The sequence below is a fragment of the Monodelphis domestica genome, chromosome 1 (assembly GCF_027887165.1).
Source record: "Monodelphis domestica isolate mMonDom1 chromosome 1, mMonDom1.pri, whole genome shotgun sequence".
NCBI classification, from domain to species: Eukaryota; Metazoa; Chordata; class Mammalia; order Didelphimorphia; family Didelphidae; genus Monodelphis; species Monodelphis domestica.
Window position 1 is genome coordinate 672,937,338 of NC_077227.1, and position 21,518 is coordinate 672,958,855.

The 21,518-nt window shown below is 40.8% G+C and overlaps 1 protein-coding gene across 2 annotated transcripts; it reads left to right on the forward strand.

The window, feature by feature from the left end:
• Positions 1–12,620: 12,620 nt before the first annotated feature.
• LOC100011610 (cytochrome P450 1B1) lies at positions 12,621–20,743 on the forward strand. 2 transcript variants are annotated; one of them, XM_007477019.2, is made up of 3 exons: positions 12,621–13,145; positions 13,723–14,775; positions 16,866–20,743. In XM_007477019.2, exons 2-3 carry the CDS (start codon positions 13,724–13,726, stop codon positions 17,449–17,451), a joined length of 1,638 nt encoding a protein of 545 aa, XP_007477081.1. In that variant the 5' UTR covers positions 12,621–13,145; position 13,723; the 3' UTR covers positions 17,452–20,743. The 2 variants fall into 2 exon arrangements, with proteins under 2 accessions (XP_007477081.1, XP_001365629.2); XM_001365592.4 differs by having other exon boundaries at positions 12,642–14,775.
• Positions 20,744–21,518: the final 775 nt, after the last annotated feature.

Genomic DNA, 21,518 nt, shown 5'->3' on the forward strand with positions numbered 1-21,518 from the left:
GTAACATATTCTAATTGGAAAAAATAATACATTTAGGGGATTAGTGGCTAGGAAGGAGAGTCGGGTGGGGGTAAGAAATCAAAGAGACAGTAAATAGAGCCAGATAGCAATTCGCTGACATCTTTTTTTTTTTTTCAGAAAAGGTAGTATAGTATAGTAATAGTCTCTCGGTAACCGAGGATGACGATTGTCTTTGTGCGTTTTCATCTATGATAGATGAGTGTGCACAAAGACACTTGTGCATTAAAGAAATTTAAGTGGAAGAGTCGATGCACAGAGACAGTCCCACTCTCTCGGCGTTGGAAGCCTGGGTCCAGTGGCATGAAAAATCATTACACCTGGAGAATTCCTCAGCTGCATTGGATGGCCGTGTTGTCTTTTGTGCTCCATCACGCCCTAAGCACTCCACAGTGATTTGCTGCGTCGCCATCTCAGCCGTTGAACCTTCTTGTTGGTTTCTTCCGCCTGTTCGGCCGAAGCAGTCTTCACATGCTGAGTGAGCAAAGCCCTGGTTCACCAGGGGTCGACGACGACCCGATGGCTACCCTCACAAGGTTTAGCCGCCTGTTGAAGCCGTTGCCCGGGGTGTGGCCACTGCCGCATGCTAGCAGCTACTGGGAGCCACAAGTGAGAGCTGGGTGTCAGGTGAGGGTCAGAGGCTGGAGAGCTGCCCTAGGAGGGCACGACAAGCCCTCCATACCAGAGATACTACCCCTCCCTGAGCACCCCATACACCCCAGAAAAGGTAGTATTGATTTAATTAATAATCTCAGAGCTAGAAGTGGAAACCAAAGGAGAAAAGGAAAGATATAAGTGTAGCCACAAGGCATGAATGTTAGTTGAAGAGTAGCTGACTGGGTCTGGACTGGGCTAGCCATGAAGAACTCTCATCTGTCAGGATCCCAGAACCCTAGGGTAGCAGCTAGAGTGTCACATTAAAGAACAGAGAGTAACAGCATGGGCTGAAGATGACCAGAGAGCAATGTTTTGAATCTGTATATCTTAACATGAGTCATTAACTACAACAAAAGGTAATTTGAGGTGAAGAAAGCAAAATATTATAGAGATGCCAATTGGTGGGAAGAAAAACAGAAACTGGCTGTCAATGTTAATTTCATCGCCAAGAAAAAAATTAATACTCTAAGAATGTGTTTTTGAACAGTGGCTCTGGAGTCAGAAAACTAAGGTGGGGAGTGAGATTTTGTCTAGCTATAGCTCCATGATTCTATCCCCTCCTCCCAAAAGAAAGAAAAAATGACTAATTTGAAGATATTATAAAATGCAATCCTTGCAATATTGTGAGGTAAGTCTTACAAGTGTTATTAACCCCATTTTAAAGATGATGAAACTGACGTTCAGAGAGTTAAGTGACTTGCCCAGGATCATAAGTATCTGACCTGGATTTTGAACCTTGGTTTCAAGTCTTTCTATCACCCTACCTTGTTTCTATTTAGCCTATGCAATAGTAAGCATCCAAAGAATGTCAAACAGGGAATACCCTTACTCATAGATTTACTCACAAATCACCATTGTGTTCTTTCAGGAAAGTAGCAGACCTCTATCATACCCAGCATGGTAGAGAAAGCAGAAGGTATTTAGGTCAATAAATGGTTTAAAGAGAAATCTGCACTTCTTGGGAGATAAGGATAACAGCAGCTGCTGAGCTGAATTCCTCCTGGAACCCTGTTGACATCTTCAAGTGAGATCACTGATCTCTGGAACTTCCCCTACCCCAACTCCTATCTCCCACTTCTACCAGTAGCCTGACATCATGAGGGATTTTCCTAGTTTTCTAAACACTTGGGAGGGTACATTAAAGAAGGCCTAAGCAGGGAATTAGTTTATGTTTACTTTTAGTTTTATATTTGCAAAGCTGCATTAAAAATGGCACCATTTATTAGAGAAGATTAAAGCTTTTCATTAAAAGTCGATAGAAAGAAGCAACTAGTGATTCAGTGGATAGAGAGTCAAGTCTTGAGATGGGAGGTCTGGGGTTCAAATCTGCCTCAGACATTTCCTGGCTGTGTGATGCTGGGCAAGTCACTTAACCCTAGTTGCTAGCCCTTACTGTTCATTTACCTTAGGACCAATGCTTAGTATCAATTCTAAGAAAAAAAGTAAAAGTTTAAAGAAAAAAGTTGATAGAAAATTGAAGGAGGAAGAGACATTAGGACTATAGTACTAAGTCAAAAGATACTCACTCTCAAGGCAGGCCCTCTCTTCTGTCCCCCTGCATACCCCTTTCTACTACTTTCTCTTTTGAAGAACCATTAACAGCATAAATAACATCACCAGAATGTCACAGGTGAAACCAACTAGATAACATTTAACAAGGATAAATTAAAAGTTCTGTTTAGTTACAAAATTAATCATAGAGGTTTGAAGTGAATAAGTCCTGGTTTGATAGCCATTAAAAAAATCCTTACCTTCTATCTTAGAATCTATAATGTATATTAGTTCCAAAGCAGAAGAGCTCTAAAGGCTACGCAATGGGAATTAAGTGACTTTCCCAGAGTCTCACTTATCATTTATGACCAGTCTTAAACATTAGCTATATAACCATACATAAGTCACTCTAGCATTTGCCTGTAAAATTAGTATAATAAAAATTAAATTCTCGATCTCACAAGGTTGCAAACCTTAAAATGCAATCTATATTAATGTGATTGACATAACTATTAAGAGTTAGAGGGTACAGCTGATTAGCTCAGTGGATTGAGAGCCAGGCCTAGAGATGGGAGATCCTAGGCTCAAATCTGGCCTCAGACACTTCCTAGCTGTGTGACCTTGGGCAAGTCACTTGACCCCCATTGCCTAGCCCTTACCACTCTTCTGCCTTAGAACCAATACATGGCATTGATTCTAAGATGGAAGGTGAGGGCTTTTTTTTTTAAAGAGTTAGGTGGGATTTTAACAGGTAGAGATGAAAGAAGAGAGTATTCTAAACATAGGTAAAGGAAGTTATCAGAAGATAGTCATGAAATAATTCAGTAATCACGTAAAAGTAGAAATTAGAGAAGCAAAAGAAATTGAAGGGATCAAAGTAGACAATGAGGAAATTAAACTCACTCTTCACAGTTGACATGATGGTTTACCTAGAGAATCCAAGAAAATAAACTAAAAAGGTAGTAGAAATAATCCATAACTTTAGCAAAGTTGCAGGGCACAGAATAAACCCACACAAATCATCAGCATTCCTATATATTTCCAACAAAACCCAGCAGCAAGAGTTAGAAAGAGAAACTCTATTCAATAGTTAAATAAAGAGTAATTCAGTTTAGTGAAGCAGGGCATATGAAGAATGGAGTAGGGTAGATTAAGATGGAAAAGGAGATTGTGAAAATCCTTGATATGATTTAGTTGATAATAGGGAGCTATTAAAGGTTTGTGACTCTTCTTACTAGAGAAGTGTCATAACTAGATCGATACATAAAGAGGATTAAACTGAATGAACTAGAGAAATAGAGACAGGAAAACCTCTTATGAGGCCACTGTAATCATCAATGTCATCATCGTCATAACAGCTCTCCTTTATATAGTGTTTTAAGGTTTGCAAAATGCTTTACAATTATAATAACTTGAACCTATATTAAAGGGAAATAAAGTATAGAGAAACAATGATAATGATTGAATGAACTAGGTAAGGGAAAGAAAAAGTCAAAAGAAAACACCAACATATTCAATGTGAGTGCCTGGGTGAATAATTGTGCCACTCATAGAAGTAGGAATGTCCAAAATGGAGACTTCCACTGGACCTGAAATCAACACAATTCATATCCTAGCTTCACTATTGAGTGATCAAATAAAATAATTTTCATAAAGTGCTTAGCACAATCCACAGCAGGTGGTAGCTGCTATATAAATGCTTATTCTTTGTTCTCTTCCTCTTACCCTTCCACTTTGGAAAGTCACCTTCTAAGCCCCACTCTTTGGGTTCCAATTTCTTTATCTGAAAAATGACAGTGCGATGACTTCTAAGTTGCCTTTTTCTTAAGTCTAATCTTCAAATCTAGTGCTTCCCCCAACCCAGCTATCCCATCCTACCTCTGATTAAATGTGGAAGATAAAGATGAAAGAGAAAAAGGATTGGAAAAGGAACATTAGATTTGGTAATAGACCTTTAAGAGATCAAAATGAGTAAAGCAAAGGAGATGGAGGGAATAAAGTAAACAACCATTTATTAAGTATTTCCTATGCATCTAACACTGGGCTAAGTACTGAGGGTACAAATGCATGCAGAAAGACAATCCCTGGGTATGTTATTATAACAAACAAACTAATAAATGAATGAATAAATAAATTTTAATATAAAAATAAAAGGATACGTCTTCCCCTACCCCCTAAAAAGACAGTTCCTGCCCTAAGGAGGCTTAAGGGATATGGTTTTAAAGTCCAGAGGAAGCCTAGAACAGGGCTAGGTAGAGAATGAAGACAGACCAGCATTAGCCCTGCTGCAAAGTGTTGGCTAAAGGAGGACCTCACCAATGGAAGAAGAGGGACAGGGGCTTGTGAAGAGATGTCCTGTGGTGAGTAGGTCAGGATGGCAATGGGTTGTCCAGAGGAGGTCAGTTAGGATGATGAAGGGCCTGGAATTCTGAGAATTTTGGAGAGGGTGTTTAGCCTTGACACCTTAAGGAGATATAATTGTTACATTTTTGTTTTGTTTTTACCTTCTGTCTTAGAATCAATACTAGACATCAGTTCCAAGGCAGAAGAGTGGTAAGTGCTTGACAATTGGTGTTCAATGACTTGCTCAGGGTCACACACCTAGGAAGCATCTGAGACCAGAATTGAACCTGGGACCTCCTTTCTCCAGTCCTGTATCCTTATCCACTGAGCTACCTAGCTGCCATAATTATTGCTTTTCAATATTCAAAAGGTTGTGATGAAGAAAAGGTAGCGTTGTCCCAAAGCATCAAACTATTCACAATGCAACTAGAACAGAAAGGCAGATTTTAGTTCAACATGAGGAAGAACTTTATTATTCTTAATGCTGTTCAACTAGGGAATGAATTCTCATGGGAGAATAAACCCTGGGTCTTTATTAAGAGCAAGCAAGAAATTATTGGGAGTAAGGATTAAAAAATCCAAGAGGATGATGTATAAGTACCCAGCTGTAATGCTTTCTGTCTCTCTCTCCTCTCTCTGTCTCTGTCTCTCCCTCTCAGTGTGGAGAGAGTAACTTTGGTAACCTTTTATTTCCCATGGTCCAGAATAGTGAGAGTTTCTGATATAGTTCACAGCTATGGGCAATGTGGTAGTGCAATGGATAAAGTGTCAGGGCTGGAGTCAAAAAGACCTGAATTCAAATATGGCTTCAGACAATAGTTGTCTGACCCTAACTAAGCAAGTCGCTTCACCTCTATTTGCTTCAATTTCCTTATCTGTAAAATGGGGATAATAATAGCACTTACCTCCCAGGGCTGTTGTGAGAATCAAATAAGTTAATTGTAAAGTCCTCAGCATTGTGCCTGGCACATATTAAATGCTTCATAAATATTAATTGTTATTATGGAGTTCCCCCTAAAAAAGCAAGGGAGAAGGACCATGCATCCTTAGTACTAAAATGATCAACACTTATCTTTAGAGGGGATAGTAGAGGAAAAAGAATTAGATTCTAACAGACAAAGAATAGATTCAAAAGCTAAATGCCATGACACTGTCACAGATGTACAAGTTGCTATTTAGTGTAGTTTGATTATTTAGCATGTTTGTTATCTCAGGAATGTAAACATTCTCCCAGAGGAGCAGCACTAACCACATCCATGTTGTCTCACCTTGTGTAGTTTTTTTTTTTCATGTCCTCCAATGAATCCCCATCAAGGATCTGCTCAGTGCTAGAGGCTTTGTTTTATATCTAATGGGTATCATTATAGTACTCAAGTTTTCGTTCTGCTCTCTACCCTTCGATCTCTCAATATCACTAGTGCATATCCGTATCTTGATCCTACTTTTCTTAGATCTCATCTGTTATGACACTCCTAGTGCATTAATCATCTTTGTTAATATGCTCTCATCTACTTAGGTTTGTCACTCATTTCTCTATTATTCCATGCATCGCCTGTGATTGTGATGTAGACATTGTGGCATTCCATGTGGCAGAAATACAGCATTATGGACCTGGACAATTCATCTTTTAGAACCTAGATAAGTCATTCTGTGATTTGGCAGCCACAATGGCACAGAGGGATAGAGTACTGGATTTGGGAGTCAAAAAAACCTGGGTTCCCTACAATACTCAACTATGTGACCCTGGGCACAGCACTTAGCCACTCTTGGCCTCAGTTTCCTCATCTGTAAAATGAGGATGATAATAATACATCTACCTCGCAGGATCATTGTGAGTATCAAATGAGAAATAAGATTATGTAATAACATCAAGTGCTTCATCAGTCTTATAGAGCTAGACATATGTTATTATTTGTAAACTTTAAAAAACAATTGCTAATAGTTTAATTTTTTTCTTTGAAACTTCATTTGCTTGTGTAGACTAAGAGAGATTTTCACACAGTAGGTTAAAGAATAGGCCTTGGAAGGCTATGGGTTGGGGGATGACGGACTGTGAGAAGTCAGGATGTCTTTGCTATTTAAGTATGGTGTCGGTAGCAAATTGTCAGCTGCATAGCCTAAAAAGTAAGCTATGATGAAGAAGAAAACTACCAACTAACTTGCTTGGTAGATGGTAAGATGTTTCATGATTGACTGACTGACACCTCTATTCCTCCTCCCTCTTCATTTCACTCTTCCAGTTGCCCTTTTTCCAGTGACCCTAGTGATTCTGTTCTCCTTTATGAGGGAGAAAAAACTCAAAACAGATTAAAGAATTCATATATAACAATAGAGGGAGATGGACAAAAATAAAGGAAGGAGAAGAAATGGAGGATGAGGGAAAAATAAACACAGAGAAATCAAGAGAAGAAAGGGTGGGAGGGGTTCTGAGTAATGAATGTACAAGATGGAAAGGAGAAGAAGAATGAGGAGAGAAATGGGAGAGCTGCTGGAGTTGTGTGAAGAAGAAAGACAGTGGTGGAGGAAGAGAAAAAAAAAACCCAGAAAGGATGGTGAATTCAGGGGAGAAAAGTGGAAAAGAATGGAAGAAAATAGAGAGAAAGTGAAAGGAAAGAGGCAAGGATAGTATAGTAGTAGTCTCTCTGTAACCGAGGATGACTATTGTCTTTGTGTGTTTTTGTGCACAAAGACACTTGTGCATGAAGATTTAAGTGGAAAACTCAATGCACAGAGACAGTCCCACTCTCTCGGCATTGGAAGCCTGGGTTCAGTGGCACGAAAAGTCGTTATATCTTGAGACTTCCTCAGCTGCATTGGATGGCCGTGTTGTCTTTTGTGCTCCAACATGCCCTGAGCACTCCACAGTGCCTTGCTGCGTCACCATCTCAGCCGTTGAACCTTCTTATTGGTTTCTTCCACCTGTTCAGCCAAAGCAGTCTTCACATGCTGGGTGAGCAAAGCCCTGGTTCACCAGGGGTCTACGACCCGATGGCTACCCTCACGAGGTTTAGCCAGCCTGTTGAAGCCATTGCCCGGGGTGTGGCTGCTGCCGCATGCTAGCAGCTACTGGGAGCCACAAGTGAGAGCTGGGTGTCAGGTGGGGGTCAGAGGCTGGAGAGCTGCCCTGGGAGGGCACGACAAGCCCTCCATACCAGAGATATTACTCCTCCCTGAGCACCCCATACACCCCAAAGAGGCAAGGATAAAGAGGCGATTAAATTACAGTGCTTCACTATGAACATCTGACAAATCATAATATTGAATATAATGTAATGCATGAGTCTTTTACACAGCTTTTTCCCTAAAAATAAGGGTTGGAAGTGCGAATTGGGTAAAGCTGGAGTAGGGAGGCTGCCAAAGCCAGAGGCTAGGCCTGATTGCATAGTTATATAGCTAGTTCCAAATACTTGTTTGTAGCCCAGTTTAAAACCTGGAAAGGGAAAGGAAAATCTGTAATCAGTTATGTAGATACTCAATAAACTCTCTTTAATGCTGATTTAAATACTTTAACACTAGGGTTTGAAATTATTTCCAGAGAAATCTTGAAAAAGAAATCTCAGCAGTCTTTGCTCCCCAAACAAACATATGCCAATGGACAAATACATAAATAAGGTAAAATTCTGCTTGGAGAAAAGGTGATTATGTCTTATGTGTACTTTTAATCTGTCCCAGAGACTAATTAGTTTTTAAAGACTCCTGCTAACTTTCTTTAAAAGCATATCACAATTTCAAAATGAGATGATGTCTGTTCTATAACTCTTCATTTTGGAATGATTAGTCATAGACATTATGTAGGTATACTATTGTCTTTATGGTCCTCAGAATCCACAATTTAAAAACAAAAACAGAAGGCAAAGGAAAAAGCAAAGCAAAATTTCTACTCGAATAACAGGTGTGTCTTCAGGTAACATATGAGGAAGGAACATGGAATTATTGACCATTTCCTAATCTCCCTAATTGTTGTAGTCTAGTCACCAGAAGGTCAAATACTGAAGCTGAAGGTTAAATACTTTGGCCACATAATGAGAAGACAGTACTCAAAGAAAAAGACTTTGATGTTGGAAAAGATTGAAGGAGAAGGGGATGGTAGAGTTTGAGATAGATAGACAGCATCATGGAAATAACGAACATGAACTTGAATAGACTTTGGGAGATAGTGGAGGACAGAAAAACCTGGCATGCTGTGGTCCATTGGGTCATGACTGAACAAAAAAGCCTCTTTGTTTTCCTCAAGTGATTATGCCTATACTTATCTGTTGTTTGTTGAATACATTCTGTAGCAGAATATAAATTCCTTAAAGATAGTGACTATTTTTCATTTTAGCTTTCTGTCTCCATGGTGTCAACTATCATTTCTGTGCAGATGACTCCCAAATCTATGTATCCAGCTCTCACTCCTCTCTTGAGCTCAAAAATAGAACTCATTAATCCCCTCCCCCCTCAAATACAAACCTTTTAAATGGTCTGCTTCTGTCAAGAGAACAACCATTCTTCTAGTTGCCAAGGTTCACAATCTAGGACTCATCTTCAACTTTCATTTCTCTTCTCCATCCCCATCCATATCAAATAAATCACCAGATGTTGATTTTTCCACCATAACATCTCCCAAATGTATTCTCTTTTCTCCACTGACATAACCATAATCCTAATTCAGACCATCACTTTTCATAGTTCTCTCTATACCTACTCTCCATCGTCTCCAACCCATGCTACATACAGCAGTCAAAAGGATCATCCTGAAGGGCAGATCTGACCATCATTGTTCCAGAAACTGTAGTAGCTCTCTATTGCCTCCAAGATAAACTCTTCTGTTTGTCATTGAACAATTTGTCTCCAGCCTGCCTTTCCAGAATGATGACATATGACTTTACATTTCATTTCCTTTACATTCCAATCAAACCATCATACTGGCTGCTCCTGGTAGGTAGCATTCCATTTCCCACCTCAATGCTTTTGCATAGACTGGCTCCAAAGTCAAGATCCTGCACACCATTACCTCTTGGAACTATCTGCTCTCTTCACATATCTTATAGGGGGTACCACCCCCTATAAGAAGACTACCCCAGGTACCTGGCATTCTGCTCCGCAGAAACAATTCTACATTTACTTTGAAAATGGATATGTATTATATTATGTATCAGAATATGTCCTCTGTATCCCAAGTAAAAAGTTACTTAGGGAAAAAATGGTTTCATTTCTCTGTCTCCCTAGCACTTGACACATAGTAGGCATTTAATAATATGCATCTCCAGAGTCTGGACAGAGCCTTGTATGGAGTAGGTGCTTAATAGGAGGAATAATAGGTGATATGGTAGAAGGTTGTTCCTAGAGTCAGGTAGACCTTGAAAAATTGGAATTCTGACTTCTTGTTTCGTAGGGGAAGGCATTTATCCTTTCCAAACCTCAATTTCCTCATTTGTAAAATGAGAATAATAATCCTACCTCACAGGATTATGGAGATTTTATATATATATATATATATATATAAGACTTTTGGGGACAATCTGGATAGATACTATTATATAACATATAATTGTGGAACTGGATACTGGATGGTTGTGGCCGGCAGGAAGTCTTTTTCATCTATAGTTTCTCCTAGGGGAGATGTAGGCAGCGGCTTGAAAATACTACAAGAGGAGATGTCATTTATCTAGTTAATTAAAACACACATGCCACGCCAGACAAATTTCTCCTCTACTTAAGAGGGGGGGAAAGGCAGAAGAGAAAGGACCTGTTAGATCACTCCTCTTGAGAATGCTTTTTGTAAAGGAGCCCAAGAAGGAAGGGTCACGCGATTTCTTTGCAGCACGTTTGAAGAAGCCAGAAAAGGGGGGGGGACCCCAAACCAAACAAACCACGAAACCCATCCTCATCTCCCTTAAGAGGAGCCGTAGACACATGCATCCACACGTTCAACTTCGCAGGCAGGAATGAAGCAGGGACTGGTAGCCCTGCCGCGAAGCTCCGGAAACATCTCCCTTTAGGTCTGATGGGTTTAACAGGTGACTTAGATACAAGGCTGGGCCTCCCTCAGTCGCTAGAGCTCGGAGGAGGGAGGAGGCTGGGTGGCGTGTGTGCGTGTCGGACAGGGGGTGGGGGGGGGAGGCGGGGTGCTGCTGCTTCTCCCTCCCCCACACTGCTGGCAGAACAGCCTCTGCGTGTCAGGTACCGTGAGAAGGCGCGGGAGGAGGGAGAGCCCAGATGAGTGCTGAGGGGATGACTTAGAGCCGGCTTTCCAGAAGCCGCGCACGCAATGCAAACTCCGCACGCAAAGGGGAGGCGACCCAGGAGAAGGAAAAACACACACACACACACACACACACACACACACACACACACACACACACACACACACACACACACACCACAAACTTCTCAACTCTCTCAAGCTCGGGAGACAATTCAATTTTTCCCCCTTCCTTTCTTTTGCGTAGCCTCCTCAGTCCCACCAAGGAACACCAGCCTGTCCTGTCTCGCCCCACCCTCCTTATGGGGTCTGCTCTCTCTAGAAAATCTTCCCTTGAGGCTGCCTAGCCTGAATAGACGGCGGGAGAGTGGGTGCCCGAGATTAAAGGCTGTTTTATTTGTGGAGCGAGTGAGAATGCCGGCCCAGACCGGGCGTCTACGGGCAAATAGTCCTGCTTGGTTGTTCGCCTAAGAAAACGGCAAGAAGACGAGGCTCTGCGCCGTCTGCTGGGCTCCCGTTTATAATTATGATTATGGTTGATCCTCCAAGGAGGATACCTGAAATCTCATCCTTTGTGCCTTATAAGAAAAAGTACTCACGTGTGTCTTAAATATATAGTTGTATACTTAGGCACCTTAAAAACAAATTTACACTTTCTGATACAGTTCTTGTTCTTCATATTTGTGGTTGCTTTATTTGTGAAGTTCGTAGGGGAAAAAAATAAGATATAAGGATAGGGAATATATTTACGTCGTGTCTATTATGCATTAGCTTAGCAGTTCTCTCATTTTGTCTCCACGACAGCCCCGAGAGGAGCTATTAACTTCACTTTACAAATGACGAAACTGAGACAGAGGTTAAGTAACTTGCTCAAGGTCACAAAGCTACTACGTTTCTGAGGCCGATTTTGAATTCAAGACTCCAGAACAGCGGACCATTTAGCGATCTAGCTGTTTCTAATGGGATAGGGGTTAGGGGACATTTTAAATTAGTAGGTAGCTAATGGCAGATAGCTGATAGATGGCTGCAGAGTGGGAAAGAAGCAAGCAGGAGCCGCAAAGGATTCTCCCGTTTCCCTAGTTTACAGTTTATTCATTTCGTAGCGCAGTCCCACACCACTTTTACCTGTATTGGACATGGGGGATAGCTGGCAACTGACCAAGAGAATAAAATTAGAGGGGCATCAAGGCATACTGAATCAAAGACTTGGATTATAGGTTTAGAGTTGGGACATTTAAAGCCACTGACTCCAAGTCTTTACAGGTGGGTAAAATGGGAGAGAAGGTGGTTGGGAAGATCTACGTTGAGGTAGAAACCCAACTGACAGGTACAGGCCACCTGATTCTAGACAAGTCAATGTCTCGGCGGCCCCTGGCAACTCTCTAAAACAGTAGGGAACAGAGCAGTTGCACATCTGCAATTGGTAAAGGAAGTTTCCTCAAATGGAGCTACGGGACAAAGAGGAAAAGAGATTCCAGAAAGGCTGGGAATATATTAGGTATAAAGAGATACAAAGCCTGAATGTTTACATTGACCCACAGATTCCCAAGTGAGAGTTAACACTGGAGAAAGATGGTGGTCGTAGGGGTGAGGAGTCACTTTGGTGCTAGGATTCAGTTCTAAATGGAAGCTAGATAGAATCCAAGGCCTGGGATCCAGAGTATAGTTTATACTAGGGGTGACTGCATATTATTGTAAAAAGAACTTACCAACTGTATTCTCGAGTAAATTTGCTAAATTACTCCATTAAATCCTGCTTTGGGCTGTACTGCCTCCAGGCTCTTATTCTCCCACTCCATTTGCCTTTAGGGACAGAGGTCTAACTCAAGCAGTGGTAGTCTTAAAGGCCCCTCCCCTCTGCCTGCAGTGCCCCGCCCCTTCCAGGTCCACTCTAACTGCGGATGCTCCGACCGGCTCCCACCTCCCTTCTTTTTTCCCTCCCTCCCTCCTTCCATCCCTCCTCCTTTTCAGAGTCCTTAAAACCGGGAGAAATGGGATGCCGCATTTCCAAAGTCCAGGCTAGTTTGGTTTGCAAGTAGCAAATTCCTGTTCCACACCGGCTCTGCCAGCTAAAAGTGGGGGCTGATTCTGCCATCCTTGATCCTCAAACTACGTCGAGCGCTGCTAGAAAATCTTAGCATAATTCCCGTCCCAGGGTGCAGAGCACCTGGGAAGCTAACTGCCTTTTCATAGTCTCATCTCACCTCAGTTTACTCCATATCCCCTAATTTCGCCCCCTGGACTGTGGTGGGGACGAATTTCAAACTCTATGGAGCAAGTTAAAATATAATCTCCACCTTGCAGCCTTTGAGAATGAGACTGTCAGGAATATAGAGGTCTGATAGCGTTCTCTCTTCGACGCAGCTGAGCCTTGATTGTAACCAGAGCTACAGTCATTTCCTCAGCTCCTTACTCCTCAGACGTTGCCGGAAGCAGAGCCTACCCACAGGTCAGTAGTATCTTTGAGAAGTTTGGGAAGCCTTTACCTTCTTGTTTTACCAGTTTTTGCAGATGGGTGTGTGAAGGGTGGAGGAAGGACTAGGGAATGCACCGATTGGGAGATAGAGGGAAGAGGGGCAGTCCATGCCTAGATCCCCCTCGGGGCTTTCTTTTTCTGGAGGTACCGTTATACTGATGTTTTGGGAACGTTTCTCCGAAGACACACCTGTCCCTTTCTCTTCCCCTACCCTAAAAGTAAAAAGGGAGTGACTAGAAGGGGTTGAGGGGAGTTCGACGGGAAGAAGAACAATGCAGGGTAGATGCTGGTGGAATTCAATATCTTCCCACAAGCAGCATCCTTAGCAGAGCGTGTGAGGGAAACGGAGCCAAATCTGTCCTGACGAAATTAATCACAACCTCCTCCTTCCCCTCTAGTTATAGTTGTTTACATCAGGTATGGGTTGGTCTATCCTGACTTAATTCCACCAGGTGCTCTGAGCCTCTTTGCTCTCTCTCCCCAAACTGTCCGTCCCCGCTCCCCGCCCCTTCATCACTCTTAATACCCATGGATCGTATCTCCCCCACAGCATGGCAACAAGCCGAAGTAGCGAAGAAACCTGGCTGCCCGGTCTTCTGTCCACACAGCAGACCACCCTCCTGCTTCTCTTCTCCGTGCTAGCCGTTGTCCACTTGGGCCAGTGGCTTCTACGGCGTGTCCGTCGAACCCCATGGGCTAGCTGCCGCCCCCCTGGTCCATTCCAGTGGCCCCTGATCGGAAACGCGGTGGAGGTGGGCAGCATCCCTCATCTCTCCTTCACTCGCTTGGCCCGCCGCTACGGCGACGTTTTCCAGATCCGTCTGGGCAACTGCCCGGTTGTGGTGCTGAATGGCGAGCGCGCCATTCGTCAGGCCTTGTTACAACAGGGTGCTGCCTTCGCTAGCCGCCCACCGTTCGCCTCCTTCCAGGTGGTGTCCAACGGCCGCAGCTTGGCTTTCAACAAATATTCAGAGCTCTGGAAGGTGCAACGGCGGGTGGCGCACGGCACAGTGCGCGCATTCTCCACTGGACAAGTCCGCAGCCGCCAGGTCTTGGAGCAGCACGTGCTGAGCGAGACGCGGGAGCTGGTGGAATTGCTGGTGCAAGGTAGCGCCGGGGGTGCCTTCCTGAACCCCGGGCCCCTCACTGTGGTGGCCGTGGCCAATGTGATGAGTGCCGTGTGCTTCGGCTGCCGCTACAGCCATAGCGACGAAGAGTTCCGTGAGCTGCTGAGCCACAACGAGCGCTTCGGTCGCACGGTGGGGGCCGGCAGCTTGGTGGATGTACTGCCCTGGCTTCAGCGCTTCCCCAATCCCGTGCGCACTGCTTTCCGCGACTTCCAGAAGCTTAACCAAGACTTCTACAGCTTCGTTCTCGACAAGTTCCTGAAACATAAGAGCAGCCTGCAGCCCGGAGCCCCACCTCGGGACATGATGGACGCCTTCATCCACACAGTGGGGAAGGAAGAAGAGAACCCTGGAGAAGTAAAGCCTGGGCTGCGCCTGGACACCGAGTACGTGCCAGCCACAGTCACAGATATTTTCGGGGCCAGTCAGGACACGCTTTCCACTGCACTACAGTGGCTTCTCATCTTATTCATAAGGTAAGGCTGTACTTACCTAGGGAGAAGGGGCCAGGGTCTGGACCAGGAACAGATTTAGGTCTTAATATCTATCAGACTCCCCAGTCATGTTCAGCTTTCACAACCTCTCTCTTGGGCTTGTGCGCTGCTTCCAGTAAGAAATTAGAGGTCTCTACGGACCATTCCGTGACTCCAGTCACACGTAGTGACGCAGCGTATTCTGCAGAGTTGTGCCTCCTTCATTTTTGAGAGTTGCGGAAGCCAGAGGAGTCTCCCAGATCTGTATTAAGCACTTGTAGATAAACAGACCTTTAAAAAGCACTTATAGATCCCGCAGCCCAGCCTTTCTTCCTTTCTTCGTCCCTCCCTCCCAAGCACAGGAAAAGCACTAGGAGTCTGTTCCTCCTCCCCTTCTCCCCTTTCCTCCACCTCTCTGCCCTACTCCTCAGTGGAAAGTGTAAGGCAGTAAATATGTTAAATAAACACATCAGCCCATTAGGCGCTCTGGGGCTTAGCTTAGTCAGCAGCGCGGATCTGATGCTGGCTCTAGCCCTCAAGTAGAGCAGACAATTTAAGGCTTTGTTTCCCAAGGAAGTAAACCGAAAGAAGCAAAGCAAGCCCCGAGCCTGGCAGCCCTTCCCCCTCCTCCCTCCCCCTTCTCCCCCCCTTCCCTTCTCCCAACCCTCTAACCCCTCCTCGAGCCTTGGTTGTGTCCCAGATCAAGATTAACTAGCACGGAAGCTTTGGGCTTGGAGCCAGAAACACAAAGTCTTATTAGAAAGGAAGGAAGGAGTAAGCTTAGAGCGTCACAGAAAATAGAATTGGGGAAAGGAGTCATAGAATGCAAAGACGGCTTGGTGCAATAGGTTTCGGTGGAGAGGATGCTCTCCACCAGTCAGGAACAGCTCAGACTGTGTGGGGATGTACCGAGGTCCTCCTCATCTCCTGTAGTTTCTTTATCGTGATCGCGTGACTCGAAGGAGCAAAACAAAAGCTTAGACATTGCCACCCTTTAAGAGCAGTCCCTGTAGGTACATGCGCCTACACAACCTAATGATACAAGTATAACCCTCAGCGGCAACTTATTATAGAGGGGAGGCTGCTTACAACTTCTGGGAGGTTCTTCCCAGAAAGCTAGAGCTGCCAGACGAGCTGTGGCAACCACAACCCTGAACGACAGTGGAGGGAAAACTAGTATTTGGAAGTAGAGAGCACAGTCTAGTTCATTAATGTCATTTGAGTGAATGCCGTTACACAACAGTTGAAGGAATGGTATTAGTTATTTCTGAAACAGTTTGGTTTTGGAAAATCTCAACCACATTTAAAAACCTTGCAACAATTCTAAATTTCACTTTTTAGTGCCCTTCAGATGGTTCCTAACTACTTTACAGGGTGAAAATCAAAGCTGGAAATTTATCGTTAGAAAATTTCTAGCCAAGGCAAACATTTAGGAAGGGACAAGAAAAATGTTTATTTAGTGAGTGGGTTTTCCTCACTTTATTGTTCCCAAATTATCATGCCATCTTGCACTTGTCTGCCTGCCTCTTCTTATAAATGTAATTAGAAAAAGAAAAAAAAAGTAAAGAAAGACAGAAAAGCCTCTATTTTTTCAGCCAAACAGTTGGGATTAAGAAATGCTATCATTTTGGAATTCCTTTCAAACAGTATAGGGGAGGGAAAAAATGACTTTTCACATGGTTATAGTGAGCATCAATATGCAAGGCTTTAAAAAAAAACCCAACACCTCAAATAACTCTCATTTAAGAAGATAGAACAGAAAAATCACACAGCATAGGCCTTTGACATGAAGAAACTTAGTCTTTTTTTCTATCGAGTAAGAACACTTTCAACATGCAGTATCCTGCAAAACTTTTAATATGCAATGTCCTGCATGCCCCCCCCCCCAGGTTAAATTACTGATGTAACCAAAACCTCTGAGTTCTTTAGATACACTTATATTGTGAGGGAAATGTTACATTAGCCTCTCATCCTAGAAGATTTTAGAATAATCAAACTCCTTCCCAAATAGACAATTTAAAATAACTATCTGTTCTTGATGCAATCGAAATTACTCTCCCTAATTGTTTCTCCTCTTGTGTTTTTAAAAACAGGTATCCCAAAGTGCAGGCCCAGGTACAGGAAGAATTGGATAGAGTGGTGGGGCGTGATCGATTGCCCTCCTTGAATGATCAGCCTCATCTTCCTTATGTCATGGCTTTTCTGTATGAAGCCATGCGCTTCAGTAGCTTTGTGCCTGTTACCATCCCACATGCCACCACCATTGACACCTCAGTCATGGGCTATCACATTCCCAAAGATACAGTGGTGTTTATCAACCAGTGGTCAGTTAATCATGACCCAGAGAAGTGGCAGAACCCAGAAGACTTCAATCCAGCCCGATTCCTGGACAAAAAAGGATTCATTGACAAAGACTTGGCTAGTGGGGTCATGATATTCTCGATGGGCAAACGTAGGTGCATTGGGGAAGAGCTGTCCAAAATACAGCTGTTTCTCTTCATTGCCATTCTAGCACACCAGTGCAATTTCCTTGCCAATCCAGATGAGGATCCAGAAATGAATTTTAGTTACGGGCTAACCATTAAACCACAGTCATTCACAATTAATGTCACATTGAGAGAATCTATGGAGCTACTTGATAGTACTGTTCAAAGACTACAAGAGGAAAACAACCAGTGAATAGTGAGCAAAAGAGTGATGAACTCAATGTTGAAAAAACAAATGAGTCTAACAGTGTCTTAGTCTCTTTCTGCCATCACCATATGTTCCTGTGAACCTTTTTGATGGAAACCACCAACAAGTATTTCTTCAGTGCCTGAAATGTAGTTCATAGAAGTGGATCCTGGTGAGCCAATGCATTTGACAGAGTAGCTCATGAAACTACAAGTTACTTGCAAGATTTTATGGTTACAGAATAGAGGGGATGAAAAACTTTTAGAAATATACTATAGCCTCACTATAACATTGTTCTTTGATGAAACCTTTTATAGTTAAAAAAAAAAACCCAAACAAACCCAAACCTCCTTTTGGTATTAGTAATGGTACACATCTTGGGTAGGTTCCCAAGAGGCATCTGATTTATGCAGAGTTCTGCTGTGGAGCAAACAGCAATACAGCAGAGTCCTGGGGTATATTATTGAACATTCAAAACCAAATATAGAAATTTGAAGGTAAAAGAAGAAAATGAGGCCAAAAAGGAGACTGTTGGTTTACTCTTCATCTCAATGAAGGCATTAAAGATTTCTGTCTAAATAGGCGCAAGTATTAAAGATGATGATTTGTCTTTGATGAAATGTAGTTTGAGGAATAATATAGGATATAAAATCATTTATGTAAAAAGTAAATGGGGAGGATTTTGAGCTTATAGCCAGTTTCAGTGCTTTATAATGAATTTTGAAACACTCTATAATATTCTAAGCTAGATACTTGCTTTCTGATTTCCAAAAGTTAATATATTTACAAATATAGGAAAAATCATGAATTTATTTCCAGTCACAACTAAAATTCAAATGTATGGCAGAACATACTCATTCTGTTTTGAAAGGATAAATAAGATTAGTGTCTCACGATACATGAAACCTGCAATAGGCATTGCAATTCATTAAAATTAAAAATACTATTAGTGAAAAGAAATTATTTTAAGTAATGAAAATTAATTAAAATGATTTCTTACAAAAAAAAAGTTAAAAATGGAGTAGCCACCTGGTTGTTTGCAAAGATACCAAATAGACAATTTAAATGAACTGCATTGTTAAAACTACCACAAGTAAATTATGCCAGTTCTCATTTAGAATTCTTTTTTGGTTTCAAGTTATATTCATTGTTCCTCCAGCTGTTTAATGAAATATTTTTATATTCTTAACCCAAACTGAATTGATTAAATTTTTTAAAGTCTAAATGATTTTCAACATTTTTCACATTTTATTGGGAATCTGAATTTTTTTTTTTTAGAATCTAAGTTTTCAGCTACAGTTGGTGAAAATTTTGATTTTTTGGTTGTAGAAGGATGAGGAAATTAAGACTTTTAAAATATGATACAAAACATCTGTATGAATGATAAAAGTAATCATTTATCTGAATGCTCTTTGGTATCCTATAGATAAAACCACACTTGGAACTTTGACCCAGATGTTTTACTGTCCCTTACTGATATCCATATTGATATTTCCTATATTTGTCTCCTTTCATATTTCAAATTATATTTTAAAATAATGATTATAACACAAAACACTTGTAATAACAACATCAGCATAATGAAATACATTTTCTTTGGAAAACAAATGATCCATTGTGGAGGAGGATTTGTTTGCCAATTGGCATCATGGTATAAATGATAAACAACTTTTTAAGATAGTCAACTTCATATACAGTTTTAAAGGGGAGATATCACTCATCTGCTTATTTAGATTCAGAAAATATTAGTTTAGTTATGTTAAAAAATTTTAACTGATAAGCAAAATTATGGCTGCATAGATACTTCCCCCCCAATATGAGAAAACAGTTGCCTAAAAGTTCACTGTTGATTTAAAACAAAAATTTAAAAATAAATCAAGTGTACTTTTTGGGAAGTCACTGTTGATAGAATTACAGAGATTTTTTATGAGTGTTTTTGAGAAAGAGGATTGGAAGAAAGATGAATAATTCACATATTTTCCCCATGCATGTTAAATTACTTTGCTTGAAGCATATATTCAGAAAAAGAATGCCCAGAGTGCCAGTTTTCAGTTCAGAATTTGTGATCCTCACAAGGACAGTAATTTTAAAAAGCTTAATAATAAAAATGGACACAGTCATACTTATTTTATGCAATTTTTCTTTAAAAGGTTGTTTGAAAGCCACCGATGAGACAAACTTTATGTTACTTCCTTTATCATAATGGAGTAATCTAACCATATTCAAGTAGTATCAGAAAATTTGTTCCATTGCCAGCTCTTCCACTTGGACTTCCCAGATGAGCTATGGCAGAATTTGGTATATAGAAATCTGGATAAGTCATCAAGACAGCTTAACTGAAACATTTGACTATGCCAAAATTAATTTCTCTGTATATAGGTCCCAACGTTACCTGATAATAAAGCCTTCTTTATTTAATATAAAATGGATACTTGTTAAATCTCTGATTAATTTGGTTAGGATATTCAGACACATTAAGTAATTGACCGCTCTCTTTTCTCTATGCACTTGTCTACCACAAGGAGAAAAAAAAGGAAAGACAGAAGAGGAAGAAAAAGAGAAAAAAAAGAAAGAAAGAATCCCTTTCGTAGCCTGAATTTTCCAGTTTGGTGATTAAATTGATTGGACTAAATGCCTAATTATTTATATACTTTTTCTTTTTAGTTATTATAGATTCTATCCAGAATATTTGTAAATCATCTATCAAAGCAGAATATATATTTCAGATAATCAATACAGCTAAAACATATCCATAAAATAAGTTGTTATTTTTTTAAATTTGAGTCTTGGACATGTAAGAAGACTATCTTTAAAAATTACAATGACAATGTCTCAGAATTGTCACATGGATTATTGAAAAGTTTTCATACCCCAGAACTTAGCCTTCACCTGTGAAATTATTTTACAAAGTTAATATTTTCATGTTAGATCTATATTAGATCACTTAATTATATAAGATAAACTTCATTTGTATTTTTATAATTATGATGCAGTTGTGCAAGAGTCCTTGTTATTTAGCCTCTGTTATCTTTGGACCTTTTTCAATAAGCTTTAAATATGTATATAATCACCACTAAATTGTAGCTGAAAGTGATGCACATTCATTTTTGTGATATGAAGCATGAAAGCAGTTCAAATTACATATGTTACATATATGTATATAAATGCACATATGTACCTCTGTAAAATCTTTTTTTACTTATTTGAAGATTTTTTTCCGCATCCTCAATGATTTAGAATGCCTGTAATCACGTAATGCTGTTACCAAAAATTTAAATAAAAATTTTTTACAATTGTCCATTTTGTATCAGTGGAAAAAAGTTTTTACATTTCACCAAGATGTATACAAATCCTTCCAACTATAAATGGTTAACAAATGTGTGTTCCAAATCTTTTCTTCAGTCATTATCTCTTTTATGCTACTCAGTCTTTCTATATTTTGTTTTATCTAGACTCCTTGCAAATCCCTGATTGATGTATTAAACTTGTCAGAATCATCCCTAGAAGTTAAATCTCATTAACAACTAACAGAGCAAAATGTCAATTAAAAATGTAATTTAGGAAGGCACATTGAGATTATAATCATATATTTCATTTCATAGGATAAAGAATCACTTTTTAACAATGTCAAACACATGTCTTTGACCTTCATAAAGGGTTTGTGTTTTGTTCATTCCTCTTACTATTTCAGGAGGGCGAGACAAGTTAAAAATGAAGTCATTGCCTAATAGAGAACTTTCTCTAATATCCAAAAGGTGTAGAAATCTAAAAATTGTTCCATCCACTCCCATCCAATGTTTACATTTCATCAGAGACTTTAACTGTTTTCAGGTGTATTTACTCCCTGACCTTGCAGACAAGCTTTGAAATTGATTATCTAACACTCTACTACAGAGACTTTCTCTTTTGACCTGTAGTTCAGATTACAGTGAAAAACAAAGAGGAATTATGAAATAAAGAGTTGACCATCTGAAGTCATTTAACACTTTGTCTGAGGAAACTTTCACTTTGCTGCCTCTCCCTCAATCTGACTTCCCCCAAGATAAAACTGTGAATTCACTTAAAAGAATGCT